This window comes from Prunus mume, linkage group LG2 (genome assembly GCF_029339155.1).
Source record: "Prunus mume cultivar Tortuosa linkage group LG2, ASM2933915v1, whole genome shotgun sequence".
Taxonomy (NCBI): Eukaryota; Viridiplantae; Streptophyta; class Magnoliopsida; order Rosales; family Rosaceae; genus Prunus; species Prunus mume.
In genome coordinates, this window is record NC_142699.1 from 9,956,845 (window position 1) to 9,975,454 (window position 18,610).

At 34.2% G+C, this 18,610-nt stretch overlaps 1 protein-coding gene across 1 annotated transcript; it reads left to right on the plus strand.

Moving 5' to 3' along the window:
• Positions 1–12,637: 12,637 nt before the first annotated feature.
• Positions 12,638–16,067, plus strand: YUC6 (Flavin-binding monooxygenase family protein). Its single transcript, XM_016791880.2, has 4 exons — positions 12,638–13,578; positions 14,179–14,427; positions 14,723–14,845; positions 15,054–16,067. The coding sequence occupies exons 1-4, from the start codon at positions 12,784–12,786 to the stop codon at positions 15,285–15,287; spliced, it is 1,401 nt and encodes a 466-aa protein (XP_016647366.2). The 5' UTR covers positions 12,638–12,783; the 3' UTR covers positions 15,288–16,067.
• Positions 16,068–18,610: the final 2,543 nt, after the last annotated feature.

Genomic DNA, 18,610 nt, shown 5'->3' on the forward strand with positions numbered 1-18,610 from the left:
GAGTGATAAGAGTGGCCTATTTCATTGTACTGGTCTGTCTTAGATGCGGCCCCATATCATATCAAGGAATATAAAAAATCAACGAGGGGAAAATTGGAATATTATTAAATAGGCTATATTCTTAAAGGGCAATGATTTCCCCACTCTTATTTTATCCACTTACACTCTTTTTAGTAAAAAAAGAGTGTAAGTGGATAAAATAGGAGAAAAAGGAGTGGGGATATCACCACTCTTCTTAAAATGTATCATATATATATATATATATATATATATACAGTCCCTTTCTATTGAGGATCCTCAATAATTTTATTTGAGGACGCCTTTAGGTACCCTACAATTTTTTTTCCACTGATCCAAACCATCTATTTTTTAGGTCTTCATTCATAGATCATCCTTACAAAAATTAGACAAATCGGAAATCATTTCAACATCCAATTGTGTCTTACAAAATCAATGAACACGGTGCTTCAAGAAAGTACTAAAATTTCAATAACTCAATTGAGTGGTCAAATGATATCGGATTCAAGTGATTTTTTGTAGAGATGATCTTTGAATAAGTATCTACAAAATAGATGGTTTGGATTAGTTAAATACAATCCATAGTGGCCCTACAAAGGGTGTCCCTCAAATAAGCTTATTCTATATATATATATATATATATATATGAGTATAGCCGCGCGGCTATGCTGTCGTATACATTCAGAGAGTATAGCCTGGCTATACTGATTAAATATTCTCTATAGATTGATATATTTAAACAGTATAGCCGTTCGGCTGTACTATTTAAAAATTCAAGTGTGTAACATTTAGGAATTTTTGCATTGTGCTATACTATGTAAATCTCGTGCTTCATCAAGCCACCCCATTACAAAAGCTTTCAAACCCTAGAAGAAAAATAGAAAGGGAAAGAAAACTTAGGAAAACTATACACCGTGTTAAAAGCAATAAACACCACCACCCCTATCTTAATCAGTTACAAACACAATTTATCCAATCCTACCGCCATCACCAACATTATCAATATCTAAAATAAGTATGTTATTCAATTTACTCGTAAACTGGTATGACATCATTCTTTGATGCATCATCACATCTCAAAACACTACCCTCAAGGCTAGCTGGAAATTCACTTCTGCTTAAACCATTGATGGATGGAATTAAGCTCCAATAACAGGACCATTGTTTTTCTAATAGGTACATATCTACTCATAAGCCCAATAACATAAACCCAAATTCACGATATCTTCACTTTGCTTTCCTTTTCACCACATTTTCAAGGGAAACCGGAAAAACATCCTCTCTCTTTTTTTTCTTTTTTCTTTTTAAGTGTTTGAAAAAATGGAATTGGAAGATGAGAGTGACGGTAACACAAAGAGAGAAAGGCCGACACTAATTTAAATATTCAAATATATTTAAGGAGCATAGCCGTCCGACTATACTCTATATTATTTAAAAATCAAAGTTGACTATTTTTCTCTTAATAATATCTTGAATTTTATTTACATTCTATCATGGAAAGAACAATTTTTCATCTATCCCATTTAATATGATTAGTTCTCTAGCCACTCCAAAATACATTTACTTTTGATATTGCATTTTCCTTTTTTGCCGTACTTGCAAGGACGGGCAATAGACCTGTTTAGCTAGGGCTATGGCCCAAGTGAGTCTGTCTCTGCACACTTATATGTTGTTGTCAGTGAATCTGAATCATATATTTTGACAAAAATTAACTTAATTAACTGTTTATATTTACAATTTATCGAACAATTAACGTTAATGCTTATTAAGCTCCAATTATGCACTTTGGTTTGCTTGAACTCCAATTATGCACTTCAAAACAGTTCGTTCCTCACTCCCCCATCACAAAAATATAACTCAACAATTTCCTAACTATAAGTGATAAGTTGCACTCATAAATATAAAAGATTACTTCTTCTTTTTTTGGAGTATTAACAACAATTTCTTGAGTATAAGTTATGAAAAAGTAAGAGGCTTATAACTCAAATGGTTAAAAGCATTTATTCTGCACCCAAGCTCCTTTGTTCGATTCCTCCCTCTCCCAATATCACTTGTATCAAAAAATAAGTTATAACAAAGAAAAGATGACAAAATCCGGTGCAACATAACAACAATGTACAAAAACACAAACCACATGAAAGGCCTAAACAAAACCAAAACGGGAAAGGAAACAACAACCCAAAGGGTTGGCAAATAAGAGCAACTATGAAAATTTACGTTCTTAGGTCCCAATCTGCCCAAATGGGTCTTTTCTTCTATGGATCAAAAGCCCAAATGGCTCTATGTTATGGGTTTCGGCAGAAAATCATAATTCAAGATCACTACAACAGTTCTTTTGCCATTGATGCATGATGTGGGCCTAAACAGAAAGTCAATCCCAAGGAATAAATTAATCTCAAGATGATGCAAACAAGAAATCTGTGATGAAATTGAACCCTTTTACCAATAAAAATAACCCATCTCAAAGTCCTCTGTCCTATGTAAACTATGGACCTATGGTGGGCTAGCGCACTACTATCTTCTTTTTTTACTTTCTTTTTGTCCAAACTTTTTAATCTTGTGTTTTGTACTCTCACATGTAAGCAAGCAAGTTTCAGGTGTGTATATCTAAAAACCTCCTTTTGCCCACTAATCTGCCTTTTATTTTATTGCCCTTATCAAGGCCTTGTTGTTGTTGTTTTAGGTTAGTAAACTTTGGTGGGGTGTGTCATCCACTAATTAGGAGATTTTTCTTTTTTCCTTTATAGCTAGAGACTCTTAAAATTAGTCAATTCTTGTGGGGTTTTGTTTGTCAAAGTAATATTGGTGGGGCGGTTTGCATAGTGTGATGAATTGTTCTCTTGAGGAAATGTTTGGGAAATTATTGTGATGATGTTCAGTTTGAATCCAAATCAATGTGGACAGCTTAAGCATGTCATGAAAGCAATTCTTGTGCAATTGGGGGGGCTTTGGCCCCCACATTACCAAGAAATCTTTTTAAAAAAATTAAAAAGCAATTGTTGTGCAAGGTGATTCTCCTAGCTATATAGTCATAGTAATTGTGATGGGTGGTCATGATTTTTTATTGTTTATAAATAGTGAATGACAACAACATTGTGCCAAAATGAAAGATTTGAGACACTTTAGTTTTTGTTTGAGCTCAAAAGAGTGGGGTTTGCAAGGAAGGTCGGCAATTTCTTCATAGTTCCTTTCCCTTTTCTCCCCCATTTTCTTAATGAAGATTGTTGACTAAGTTTTGCATGTTATGAGAACCTTATTGGCCTAAACGATCATTGATCTTTAATTCTTTATGTTAATACATGATTTTCTGATATGATTACTTGATTTAGTTGATTTTGTGGTCACACCCAACAAAGTCTAGACTCCAATAACCTTTTCTCTATATGCTTTGAGTTCTAACAAAACTATGCGAGAGATCCACCACATGATAATGAACTTAACTACATTTCTGTTAGAATCCGACGCAGTACACTCCTAATAAACAATAAATCGATTTCGAATTCGACAAAAAGAAGTTCGGTAGCCAAGAGATGAACCCTAGCTTTCCATTTTATTTGTAATATTCATATATCGTATGGTACACATCATATAATTGACCCATCAAAAGGCTCTTTACACAATAAATGTCCTATGATGCATCCGAAAGGCAAAGTAAATCCCATGGGAAAAAAAAAAAGAAAGAAAGAAAGAAAGAAAAAAGAAGGCTCTATTCAATGTATGCTCATTGCTCAGGTTGCAAGTTGCAACAGTGACACTACTGATCTTTAGGTCACTAGAAAAGGAAACGAATCTAATCACACTGAAAAAGAGAGCAGAAAAAACCAAGTAGAAGAGTAGTATTATATAAGTTTTGTGCATTAATTAAACAAATAATTCTGATTAGATGTTTAGTTCGCATTCCATCCAAATTATTGGATGTTTAATTAAACTAATAATTCTGATTTAGAGTTATAATTAATGATTGGATTAGATCATCCTATAGCAGCTAACAGTTTATAGAACATAAGCATCTTTCAGATAATCATTTAGAAATATTATCTCTTGGCACATTCCCATGCCGAAAACTGGTTTATAAGCATTTTGGAAATTAGTGGGATGCTATGCTAATTTAAATTTAATAAAGTATGTGGTTTGGATTAATGCTCTTTTTAATCAAGGGAAAGTTAAGTTAATTGCATCTCCACAATTGTCTAATCAAGCTTTGAGCTTGACATGTATAATTGTATGAATTGCTATGGAGGTTTTGGGAGTGTAAGAAGGCTAAAGGTTATTGGAGTGGAGGGCATGACCCACACTGATTCTGTCTCTTCTACATAGTAGGCTCCATCTCCATCTCCATCTCCATGGACATGGAGTGAGTGGAAGAATTATATTCATAATTTTTTTAATTACATTCTTAATTTCTCTATAATTTCCCTCTAATTCTACATTAATGACATTAATTATTATTATTATTTATATGTTTATGTGTTGATTATTTTGCTGCTCATATCAAGGTGTCTCCATCAAGGATATCTCACTTGTGGAACAATGATACTTGATGGAATATAAAGTATTATTGTGTTTTGAAAAGGGTTTAAAAAGCTCTTGTTTGAACTTATTAAATTGGGAGTTTGCAATCATCAGGGTGAGAGAGCTAGGGCAACATAGGCCATAGCTTCAGCTTTCCATGTAGACAAAAGTCAAATCATATTACTGTGCTTGTATTGTGAGGCAGATTCTTAAAGAAAATTACATGCATTACTAAAAACAGAAATCACAGTTGGGAAAATAGTAAAATGGGGTCTATACAAATTCTTCTTTTTTATTTTGGTCTGCGAAAAGTTTAATTTGATGGGAGGGTACTCCAACGCAAAACCAAGCATACCAAGATCTCTTTGAAAACTTGCGAGAGGAAATTTCCTGTTTGTTTTACAATTTAAAATAAATATAAAAAGCATGCAGTGTAAGTCTTACATGGCTTACATGTACATCCACTTAGGGATTTAAAATTTTAAATACAGGTGCTGCAGAAGAAGACATTTAACTTCTTTCTGGATTTACACTACCAAAAATGTGTAACATTATCACTTTATCATTCACAAGTTAAGACATAAAATATTAATTTTATATGTGGTTGTTCTGAGTTGCCTGTTAACTTACTCTCAGAATCTCAAATATGAATTTGCTCACTTTGCTTTTCTGATGCAAACACATTCAGAAGGCCAAACAAGAAAAAGAAAAAGGAATGGTTGAAATATATTAAAGAACTTCAATTTAAATTACAATATTGTTTGCCTTTTTTTTTGGGCTCTAAACAAATAACGATTTGACGTATGTGCAAAAATAATTCATCAAAAGCACAAAAAGAAAAATGCACTTATACACACATATCATACTGCTATTGACTGGAATGTGAATTATATTTTGTTCCTCGTCTAGCTGTTGTGCTTTAATTAAAAGTGAAATTTAAACTTGACACTTAAGTTACTTTCAACTTTAGGCTTCCTAATGTGCCTAATTGTTACACTATACAGATATACCAATACCACCTTTCCCATTAACATATTAAATTATTCATGTTTGAGTGCTTAGATTTAATTTATTTAAGTAGTTTCAAAGTGATTTGCTTTAAGTTCTCCTTTCCTCACGTCCCCACTTAATTTCGTGATGATTATTAGATTGGTTTTATAAATATATCTATAGTACAACTTACCAATACTAAACTAATCATAGCAGAATTTTATAGGATCATCCCCACAACGCCTTTGGTTTAATTAAAGATGTTTAATTAAAGAAACACAAAGGATTAATGTCAACTCAAGCAACGATTAGGGTACTTTTAGTGGGTTAAAGTACTGATTTGTGCACGCGAGTCTTCATTTTCCACAGGTAATTATTGATCTAAGTACTGATTTTGTATTTTTCTTTTCTTCTCGAACATGCTTAATCAATGGTTGAGTTTTGCCGCATTCACTTTTTACTTTTTACTTTTTCTAATTTTGACTTTTGAGTGCAATTCTGATTATGCAAGCAGTGAAACTAGAAGGGACAAGAAACGATTAAGATTCTATAATGGGGTTTATTTTTAATGGAGTAAGTAGTTGAAATCTACTGTAAAAAAATTACCTATGTTGTATTTTTATCATTTTCTCAAAGAAATTAATAAAACAACATGATAGGCCTAGCCTAGGGGGATCACCTTCTTTATGAGAATTTGGTGGCTGGCTAGCTACTAGTAAAATTATCATAATTTAGGAAAAGTTGAAGAATTTCCAGCATTATGAGCAAAGATTAGGTTAGTGGAAGTGGAACCAGGCAGAGTGTGGGTGCTTTCTAAAGTGTGATGGTTTAAAGATAATCTTGCTTTTTGATCCTCTAATTCCCATTTCATGTTTGGATCAAGATTAGAGCCTAAACTAAACCTAATTGTCACTTCTTAATTTTATCTTTAAATCTCTTTGACTGCCCTACCAGTTTGTATAAACATCATTTAGCCCAAGGAAATATCTCTCAATTTATAGTGGATTGACTCATAAGTGGTAATTAAGGACTTTTTAATTCGAGTCGACTGCAGAGTGCATGATAATGAAGCTTCTAAGAAACCCAAAAAAAAGGAAAAACAAAAAAGAGAGCATCATGGTGTGTACCCATCATTAGATTTCGTGTGGGCTATATGCAATTTATGATGCCCAATGAAGATATGCATAAAAAAATAATAATAACTAATCTATGCAAGTGTTTATTAATTGTACCCGCAAGTGGTATGTATTTAGCTTTTTTTTTTTTTTAGCAGATGTAGTCAGCTTTCAATCAATGAACAAACCAATTTTTTTTGTAGGTAAAGTAGGCATAATTAAGTAATCCAATAAGTAAAGGTGAATATTTGATTAGACATGCCACAACACCCCACATAATTCCAATTTGCATACTTCGCCATACAAATTTATGTTTTGCAGAGCTGGGGAAAGCGCGTGATGGCTATACTCCCCCTAGTCAAAGCTTACTTATCAGACTTGTTTCAATTATGATGAATACGGGTTTGAATGATCGTTAACGTGCATGTGAATGATTATCAACTGTTAATTTGGGTATATTTCTTATACATCATCAATCATCAATAATCAAGAATTATATAATCGTTCATATTCAATTATTAATATTTTAAAGCATAAATTCATCGCCACTTAAACTTTTAATTTTATTTTATGAATTTTCCAGCTCCTCTTTTCCTTTTGCAATTTTTTTAATTTTATGATTGCGTCTCTAACATAATTACAATAGTCCAGATTTTTAAAGTGATCAACCTCATGTTAATGTATGCATGCTGACTGCCTTGCTCACGTATTGCTCAATTTAAAAATAGTTAAAATATTTTTAAATAAATATATTAAAAACACTTTAAAAACAAAATTTATAAGTAGGTCTTGGTCTGAAAGACTCCGCGTGCAAAAGGAAGGCCAAAATAATTGGCTGGTTTGGGCTTCCATGGGCCCCACCCCAAACTTGATAACATTCTCTCTCCTTTTACTTTTACAACGAAATATTTAAGGTCATTAGACTTATAGACTTGTCGACTCATAGACTTGTAGACTTACATAGGCTAGGTTGGTTTTTTCGATTGGCATTGGGTTAGCTGAGATTCGAATTTTGAGTTCCCATATGAGAGGGAGAGAGGAATATTACTAAATATAGCAACAACTTTTTTGATCTCATCTCATTTTCAATAATAATTTTTGTTTGCGCAGAGAAGAAGAAGCTAGTTAATTAAACTACCCCTCTTGGCTTTATGCTTTCGGCTCGTTTTATCATTTTTATTAGAGTTCATGCAGAGATTAATCCTACCTCTCTGCCTTTGCCTTTCTAGCTAGGTTCTTCGCATTTCTCCATCTCTCTTTTCTTTTCAAATTAATTTTTGTTTTTTATGGCGATTAATTTGAATTGTCTAAATTCTAAGTGTTACGAAAAGGGACAAGTTAAGAAAAAGGAAAGAGGAACAAGAAAAAGGTTAAGTTCATGAATTTGGCATTATAACTTATGTACAAGAACGTTAAGATGAAGACAATCATGAAGACAATCTGTCTTCATCCTAACATTCTTGTACACAAGCTATAATGTCAAATTCATGACAGATATAATGATAGAACAGTTATCTTTATATACAAGGTGAGAGTTCGACTCCTCGGGGTTTCCTATCTCTATTCTAGACATAATATATATATATATATATATATATATGTGTGTAGGAATGTTTAAATGTTTTGATGTCGATGTGATGTTGGGGGAAATTTATTGGCAGCGCAATAATAGTGGAAAGAACATATGGTTGTTTGCTGCTCCACCAAATAACGAGGCAAATCTCAAAACTTTGAAATGCATTTGTCAAACTATTAAGTTGGAAGACACCATAGTGGCTTAGAAAATTTTAGGAACATCTTTCAGGATTGGGACATGCGCATATAGGTCCAAGCACACTATAAAAATAAAGCAACTAGTTGGTCATAAATATGAATAAGCATATTATTTTATGCATTAGTATACAATTGTATTAAAATGTTATTATTTGAATAATCAAGACTTTTGGCAGATGACATTCATGATTAATCTTAATTCTAACTCTATTTTTTCATTGATATTTATAATTTATTATACCAAAAAAATAATAATATAAAAGTTAGGGACCCATATTCTTCCTTCGGGAATGGAGTCAACAACTCTCTAAACCCTAGCCTCTCCCTTCTCTCTCTCAAAACCTCTTTTGATGTGTTCCCAACGCGGGGAGGGGGCAGAAGGCCACTCCTCTCTTCATCTCTCTCTTTTCCCTACCTCCCAACCCCACTTATTTTCCCCTTCCTCATCTACTGGATTTGGGGTTTTAATTGTGGGGAGGTTACTTGTGTCTAAATTTGCTGGAATTTGTGGTTTTATTGGTTGGTGTTTTAGTTGTAAGGTGACTGGCTGCAATCTCATTGGTGTTCTATGTCTCCAAGGCTACGACGACGTCTGTTGTGATGGTACCAACAACGGCGGTAGTAGCTATGTTGGTTTTTGGTTGTTTGTTTGAGGTTTTCTTATTTTGTAATAATTGCATCAACTCCTTGTGAGTTGGGTGTTTGATTGTTTTCTAGTCTCTACTTGTATTTTGTACTTGTGAGAGTTAGATATAGTTGTATTGGTAGATTTGGGCACTGTGATTCATGTCTGGTTTGTTCAGGCATGTGGCTTTTATGACGAAATTTCTCTGGGCTTTTGTGGCCTGTATCTAGATTAACCCTATGTAGTTACTATATTTCCATATTTGTATTACCTCGAGCATTTGTATTTGCCTTGTGGCTGATGGTCTTTGTGCCTAATTTATGAATATAATTATCGTTTTTCTCTATTTTTTTTAAAATTCAAATGGAGTCAATTCTAACAATATATATATGGAAATTAACTTATATTGTTCCTATTTCCAAAAAATAAAACACCATTTTTCCTAATGGAGATGCTCTCTGCGATTTTTTTTCATGCACCAAATTTGGTGGCATATCAGTCCCCACCATTCCATGATATTACCCTATACCAAACGCGCCTTTATTTTCCCCCAACAAAAAAAAAGAAAAAAAAGAAAGGTCATATATAATACATAATACATACAAAAATATATATATATAATTTTAAAAAGGGCATACATCAAGGCTACACCAACCTTTACCGAAGCACAAACCATTTCATCATCATTTGACCTTATCCATGATAAATGCAAAATAAAAATAATAAATAAATAAATAATTCTCACAAAGCTGAGCTCTGGTTTGAAAGCAATGTGTTTCAGAAATGTTCAAACGTACAAGGACTGCATTACTGTACAGGACTACGGACACCAAGTATAATGCATACATATGATAGCTAGATTCTATCTCCTTCCACCTACTCATAAACTCTCACATAAATTCCTCGACTTATCTATAATTGTATCTCTCCATCATCAATCACATCCAAAAAAATGTAACAGATAAAATAAATGCAAATAATTTTTTTATATGCTTATTTCGCCACAAATTCTGTATAATATACACATATTGTATTCTCAAGATGTGACAATAATTTATCTCATTTTGTTGCATGCGCAGATGTTAAAGGGAGTTCCCCACTCACACACAGCAACTTACCGAAGCACAGCTTTGAGAACAAATAAAGACATCATTTCAATGGAAATTTTGAGTGGGACAGATAAATCGAGCACTGAGGGGATTAGAAGACGAAGAATCTACTTCCATTGAACCAGGAAGTTCATACTTCATGTCACCAATGAGTGTCGATATGATTTGTTTTGAAGAGAAGTCGATAACCACCTACATTGTCTCTCAAAGGTGGCCATCTAATTCGTACGTCCAAGTCATTAATAATTGTATGGGCCTCTTTTCCACAAAGCTCTTAGGTCGTTGATATTTTCCAATGATTAGGTATGCATGCTTGGATATAGGCTAGCTTGCTAGCTACAATGTTTTAACGTCTGAGGGAAAATAGCTACGCCTTCATGCATGTATTTTTTTAATTTTTTTTAACAACATAAAATATGATGGTATTTTGTTTTATTAATGAAGACTGAACATTCAAACTTAAAACCTCGTTTAACATTACTCTTCTAAGTCAAGTAATGCAACAAGAATTCGGTTTTTGCCTCAATAACTTTGTGTTGGGCAGTAAATAACTTCCCCAAAAAAACTTAAATTTTGGCTCAATAACTTTGTATTCAAATAGGGAACTTAATTTTTTTTATTTTTCTTAAAAACAAGGAGTTCTTAAATCCATTTTTAAAATTCAAAAACTTGTTTGGTATGCACCTTGAAAACTGTTTTCGAATTTTAAAAATTTGAGAACTTGTGGGTGGTTGGAAAAAAAAAACTGAAAAAACAGATATATTTCGTTTTTAATAATGTGGGTGTTTTTTTAGTTGTTCTTGAGTTTGAGTTTTTAAAAATAGGGCTACCAAACAAGTTTTCTTTGTTTTGGACTCAAATTCTGTTTTTCAGTTTAAAAAGTTGGATTCAAGTTGAACACTAAACAGATTTTATACTTTCTCTTGAAGAAGTTAGAAATTAGTTTTCACAGTGTGGATTTCATGGTCATGCACACATGGCTTTTAATTACCCTTCGTTTTCAACCTCAGACACCCATTGACTTCTATCTTCTGACTATCACTAACTACCAGGCTATAAATTTTCCACAACAATAACAACCAGTCATATTTTGTAATTTGTGTAGCCTAACTATTTAATTTTTCAACCTTTTTTTTTCCGCAATTCTCTCTCCCATTAGTAAGTCCCATGTGAATTTCACAAAATAAGTTTAGGCCAAAATTGAAAAGTAATAATGCTCTAAGTATAAAGTATATTTTCCATCAACGGGGTTTAATCCAATGGAAAAGGCCTTAATTTGTAGATTAGTGGTCTCAGTTTCGAACCCCTCTACCCAAATCGCTTGTATTTAAATAAAAAAATATATATATATATTTCCCAAATTCAATATTAAATAATTATATGGACACCAATCAAATGCCAAGCCTACTACCGTTTCAGTATTAAATAAAACTCTAATTTTTAACAATTTTAAAAATGAACATAAAAAAAAGAGTCATCGAAATTCTATAGAGTTCTAAATAATTCGACATGCTTTGAAATTTTCTTTCAACTGAAACAACTTCTAACTAACTCCCCAATCCAAATACAGGAATTTCAAAATATTTAGAAAAAAAAAATTATCATTTTCAAAAATTTGAGTTTAATTATTATTTTTCCTCAACATCTTTTTTGTTTATAGCTACCAGCTGAAGGCTACTTTAATTTCCATGATTACAAATCAACCACAGCATCTGAAAATATCCCAAGGTAATATTGTGGATGACATCTGGGTTACAATTCATATTCCAGCTGCCCGAGGCCCAAGCCAAGTCGGTCCGATCCATATTATCTAATCTCAATAATTCACTCGCTTAATCATCTAGATTCATGACCACTTATCCTAATTCGAATTATTTTAGGATTTCGTTAATGAATTTCTGTCTTTTAAGAAATATTTTTTTTATAATTTTATTAATCTTAATGACAAATAAATAGACTGTTAATTTTATGTGTCACGCTAAAAGACTTACGCATTCAAACAATAATCAATTTTCATGAACAGTGCTTCAAATCGAACTTGTTGGATAAGAAATTTTTATTTATTTAAAAGAATGTTTTTATAATGTTAATATTAATATATCATGTCCCCACTTGCATTACTTCTCTTTAGCACTTAGCCTTTCCTCATATAAATTCCTGTGTGAGAACAATAAGGAATATAAATAGACATATCACCCTCTCTCTCTCTCTCTCATTGTGTTGAATGCTGATTTAGTCCCGTAGTTGTAGCTCATTCTTCCGCTTAAACACCCCATTGAACATCACACAGAAAATTAAGATTAGAAAAAAACGAATTACTCATTCTCACAAATGGATAAGACCCTCTTAATCCACTCCAAAATTCAAGGAATTATTCTCTCCCAAGCCTAATCTTTCCTTGATAAGAGAGAGAGAAAGAGAGAAACATTTCGCCACTAACTCTGTTCCCATAATCTCCACCTTAATCCCTCATAAAAACACTCAAAAACTTGGACTAAAATCACACACACAAAAACAACTCCCCCCCTCTCCCTCTCCCAAATGGGCTCCTCTCACTTCTCTTCTTTCTCTTAGACCACTCAACTCTTCTGCCTCAACTTTTCATTTCTTCTCTTCTCTTCTTGCATTAATAATTTGTTACATGTTGTCACATATGTCCATGGCCTACTACAACACAAGAGAAATACAAGGCAAGCAAGCCCATGATCCTATTTTCATTGAAAAAATGAAGAGCAAGTCCTCCTCCTCCTCATCACCATCACCACCATCATCTCCATCATCATCATCATCATCATCATCATCATCGCCATCGCCCCGAATCGTAGTGTGTGTTCCTGGGCCGGTGATCGTAGGTGCAGGTCCATCAGGGCTTGCTACAGCCGCATCCCTCCAATTAAAAGGTGTACCAAGTGTGATCCTAGAGAGATCCAATTGCATAGCCTCCTTGTGGCAGCTCAAGACCTACGATCGCCTTCGACTTCACTTGCCAAAGCAATTTTGTGAGCTACCCTTTATGCCTTTTCCCAATGATTTCCCCACTTACCCTACAAAGCAGCAATTCATTCAGTACCTTGAAGATTATGCTACCAAGTTCGACATTAGGCCACGGTTCAATGAGGCTGTGGCCAGTGCCGAGTTTGATTCCAAGCTCGGGTTTTGGCGCGTGAGGACCACCGGAGCCAAGGGCGGCGATGAGACGGAGTATGTGTGTCGGTGGTTGATTGCTGCTACGGGTGAGAATGCCGAGGCGGTGGTTCCTAAGCTTGAGGGAATGGCTGAGTTTGGAGGGCCTATTAGGCACACAAGTTTGTACAAAAGTGGTGAAGAGTTTAGAGGGAAGAAAGTTCTGGTTGTTGGTTGTGGAAATTCAGGCATGGAGGTGTGTTTAGATCTATGCAATCATAATGCAAGGCCTTCTCTTGTGGTTAGAGACACAGTAAGAACTCTCTCTCTCTCTCTCTCTCTCAATCTTCAAACAAATGCCATTAAAGTGTTCTAAGGTTTTTGCTGTCTTTGAGTTTTTGATTTTGGTTTTTTCCTCTCTTTTTCACTACACAAAGACTTAAACTTTGAATGAGTTTTTAGATTCTAAGAAAAACCCATTGACTGGTTTTTGTCCAAAAAAGAAACAGCCCCAACCCAACCCACTTATTAGTTCAAGTTCCAACGGTTTGCTCAAAGATGATTAAGCAAGAAGAATATAAAAAACCCCCATTTTTGGCAAAACAAAATTCCTTCGATCTTTCACTTTCTTGGGACTCCCCAAGCGTGCGTAACATTGGTCAGAAGAAACTCAGCATACCCTTTTGATTTCCCAAGCTCCCCTTTTCTTTTTATGTTTTGAAAAAGAAATATCAGTAACCTTAATATTCTCAGTCCTTAGCTAGCTAGCTAGCTGCTTAGCCAGGCAAGGCAAACAACATAAATGGGGCTCACACATCACTTCCATGTTCAATTTTGATTGCCCTTTTGACCTTTTTTCGAGCGTAATTTTAACTATATATTTTTTGGGTTTTTTTTTGGGGGAATAAATTAGGTACATGTCTTACCGAGAGAGATGCTTGGAAAATCAACTTTTGGGCTGTCCATGTTGTTGCTCAAGTGGCTGCCTATAAGGCTGGTAGATCGCCTCTTGCTGGTTGTGTCTCGGCTACTTCTCGGCAACACCTCCCGACTCGGATTGGACCGCCCGAAATTAGGTCCCTTGGAGCTCAAGAACTTGTCTGGAAAGACACCGGTCTTAGACGTTGGTACACTGGCCAAGATCGAAAGTGGAGACATTGAGGTACTAAGCTTTTTCATCAAGTCAAATCTTAATCTCACTTTATTTTTTTTCTTTATTTTTTTGTCTTTGGAAAGCATGGCTTTTTATATTTCCAGTACTTTTTCAATGATGGCACCTAGATATGCTTTTTCATGTAATACTCATGCCAGCAGGTAATTTTGTTTTTCTTATCAAACAGTCTAACATGCTGTCACACAGTAATTTAAGACCTTATGTATCAACACTAGTTCTTTTCCGGAATTAAGGCAAAAACAAAAACGTGATTTTCTCACTTGTTATACTATTGAATTTGTAGGTACGTCCAGCTATCAAGAGCCTAAAATGTCATGCTATAGAATTTATCAATGGACGGACGGAGAACTTTGATGCCATTGTCTTAGCAACAGGTTACAGAAGCAATGTACCCATTTGGCTAAAGGTACCAACTTAAATCCTACTACTATGTAACCCTATTTTCTTTTTTCTTTGTCTCAATTGAAAATGAATCTGAACTAGTGAACATGTTGAATCTTGTATGAATACGTGGTCTAAATTCAAAAGGATTTGTCTATAAGTCCAGCAATAAAAGTTTACCCTAATTTATATATTGAGTTATGCTTTCTAATTGCAATATTGTGTCATTGTAGGAGGGAGATATGTTTTCAAAGGAAGATGGGTTGCCTAGAAGGCCATTTCCAAATGGTTGGAAAGGTGAATGTGGGTTGTATGCCGTGGGGTTCACCAAACGCGGAATACTTGGTGCCACAATGGATGCCAAAAGAATTGCCGAGGACATTGAACGGTGTTGGAAAGCTGAGGCAAAGCATTGTACTCCCTTTAAAGGTTCACTTTTTCCACTATCATCATCATCATCACCATGATGATTTTGATTTGATGAGCTAAAGACACAGAAAGGCAGCTGGGAGACAGAGAAAGAGAGAGATGGAGATTTTGGGTTTCGCCAAGAAAAAAATCATACCAAATGATCATTTGGAGGGTTTTTTTTTTTAATATGGTTTTTGCCATAAGAAAAAAAAAATTGTTGCAACCATGGAAAAGTTGGCATGCTTCTCCAATTGAGGAAAAGAAAAATGGAAAACCCACAACCAAAAAAAAAATTTGTGGGAAGTGGGGTGGATTAAAAGGGTGAGAATTAGGTCTATGATCCCTTTACTTTTGAGATTGACAAGAAACAAGCTTGCTGCAGGGCATTGGGAAAGAGGAACTTTGAGAGGGAAAGAAAGCATGGTGTGGTGGTATTGATTTTGCAGGGGGAAGGAGGGGACCTCAACGACTACTAGTTGTACACTTCTTGTACATTACCATTATTGATCTCTAGCTCTAATTAGGTATTACTTTTCATAGAGAAATAGAGATCAGTGAGAGAAATTTAAAAGGGTAGGATTTGGTTTTTTTTTTCAAGTGTATGCATGTGATTGTGTTTTTTGCCTGTATTAATTTCCATTTTGGGGGGTGGGGAGGGGGCGGCTGGGATGAGATTTGAGAGATTAACATTAGCTAGCCTTGTGTGTGGTTATTCATTTTCCATCTAGCTAGGGTTTTTTGTTCTTTTGAATTTTTTTTTGAAGGGTGTAGATCTTCAGACAACTTCAATGGAAAATTGACTTCTACTGATAAACAATGAAAATCATATACACTGACTTCAATTTTCATTTTTACCCTACCCTTTTACTCTCTCTTTTTTTACCCTACTCTTTTCCTTTTTGCAGAGGACCTAGATATGCATCATGTACCCATTTTTATTACTGCCATGGCATGCAAATTTCACTGTCAAAATGATTTCTTACTCCCAAATAAGGCTGGACCACTGCAAATGATCCACTGGTTCAGTGATTTGGAGCATTTGCTTCTTAAGAAAATGTTCTGGGTTTGAGTCATACCATCCGTATAATGTATTTGAGTTTAGTATACTATCGCCTATTTCAATAAAAAATGTCTTCCAACAAAAAAAAAAGGTAATTCTGGACCACCACTTTTTCAATCCAATTATACATATTATATCATCAAAATCTCAGAAAGCGAAAAGACCCCACGTTTTAATCATAGCCCTTTACTTGGGCATGAAACTTATTAATCATCAAGATATATTGCTCCATCATATATGGTAAATATAGTGCTCACATTATTAGTCAACCCATAATTGAAATCTTTTGATCATGTTTTTTCCTAAAGGAGCACGATACAGCTCTCACTTACTCAGCTATTGGAGCAATATGGAGTTTTACTGTATACCAGCAGGCATGCATATATATATATATACACACACACATATCACTTTCTCACATCTTGGAAATTGCTTGAAAAAGACAAATGAAACAAAGCTATTAACCACTCGGGATGCACCCAAAATCTTACTTATCATACCCAAACTTGGAGAAAATGAGGGTGTGGTGGTTGACAAAACTAGTTCTTGCTTGATTTTGAAGTTAATAAAGCATTACAAACACAGATGTCACTAAAATCCCGGTGGTGGTGACCTTGGGTAAGATAAGACTCTCCCGATAGTTACTCCAATGGTTAGACTTCAAGAGCCTAACATTTATCCCGAAATCATTTTCGATTATTGTATTAGATAACAGATAAATACTAGCATCAATTGTCTTCGTAAATATGAATAAGTGACAGTCGTTGACGAGTGTATGTGCGAATGTAGAAACTCGTGATCCCAAACTAAATTATTAGCATATTTGACCTCGACTAAATTCCCTCTTAACTATAACTAATTTCTTTCATCATTATCTAGAAAGATCTACTTGATCTAACTAAGTGATTACCTACAAACGTTAAGTCAAATGTCATGGATGGATCCCAAGGACATTGTCATCATATTACTTTGCTCTCGACTAAATTCCCTCGTAATTACAACTGCTTTATAGCTAAATTCTTTAATCACCATCCGAAAAGATCTACAAAATCTTTCTAATTGATTACAGTTGTTAACTTTTCTAGAAACCTTAACTCAAATGGTAGGATGATTAAAATCTCCATGCATGTGAACAAAAAGAAAGAGAAACCCAAAAAATAAAGGATCTAAAAATAATTTCTCCATAGACTCCAAACTATAGTACTTGACAAAATTATTTTTCATCATAATGACCTGAGTGGGAACATTTAATTCGATTGCTAGTTTTTAACTATATTGCTTACTAACCAATAAACTTTTTCCCCGAGGCAAACTCAAATTCGTGAGTTTTCTGTTAATTATCTCTTGGTCTAACGGTACTTTTTTCTTCAAGTTTGAATCTTTCCATCCGCTGATAAATAAAATATAATAATTATTCGTGGGTTATTTTTTTCTAGCATTGTTGGTACGATGTTGTGGATGAGTTTGACAATTCAGGGTTTGTTGCAGTTTTTTCAAAGAATATAATCGTAGGCTTGTAGCAGCTGGTGGGGTTTGTTCCGACCGAAATTGCTTCGATGAAGCAACATACAAATCGAATCTTAGGTTTCACACAATAAGGACACTTCACTCTCTATGAACAGAGAGAGAGAGAGAGAGAGAGAGAGAGAGAGAGAGAGAGAGAGAGAGAGTTTTCAACGTCAATGGGTTTTTTTATTTTTCTTCTGCAATCCCATTTAAGGCAAGAGGTGGCATTTGCAAATGGCGGTGTGGCCCATCAGATCCCGAATGATGGCCACCTGCATCCATTGGGCCCTTTATTTCCATCACCTTCATAATTAGTAAACAAGTAAAAATATCAGAAAATACCCTTAGTTCAATATAAACATTACAAATTGATTAAATGAAGTTAATATAGTAAATTCACAATTTTTCATATTAAAAAAATTAAAATTAAAAAAAAAATCAGATAATAGATCTTATTTTTATGGAATACAACTACCCAAAGATTTTTAATTCTAAAATAAATTTAAACTTTTTTTAAAAAACTCTAGCATACAAAACGCTGCAAGAAACTAGTATATTATTATATCAAAAAGATGGACAATCAAACCTATTTCTCGATTCAATAAGCCCCTCTCTCAACCTTTTTTCCTTATTATTACTATTTTTCAAATTCTTTTTGCCTATATTTTTATATTTGTGTACATGAATTGTGTTTTTTTTAATAAATAAATAACTGCCCTACCAAAACAAAGGTTCAAAGTCCTACATCTATATGTCATTATGTCCTTTAGTTGAGGCCACAGACTAGATGCCTCTTCCCACCAACCTAATGTA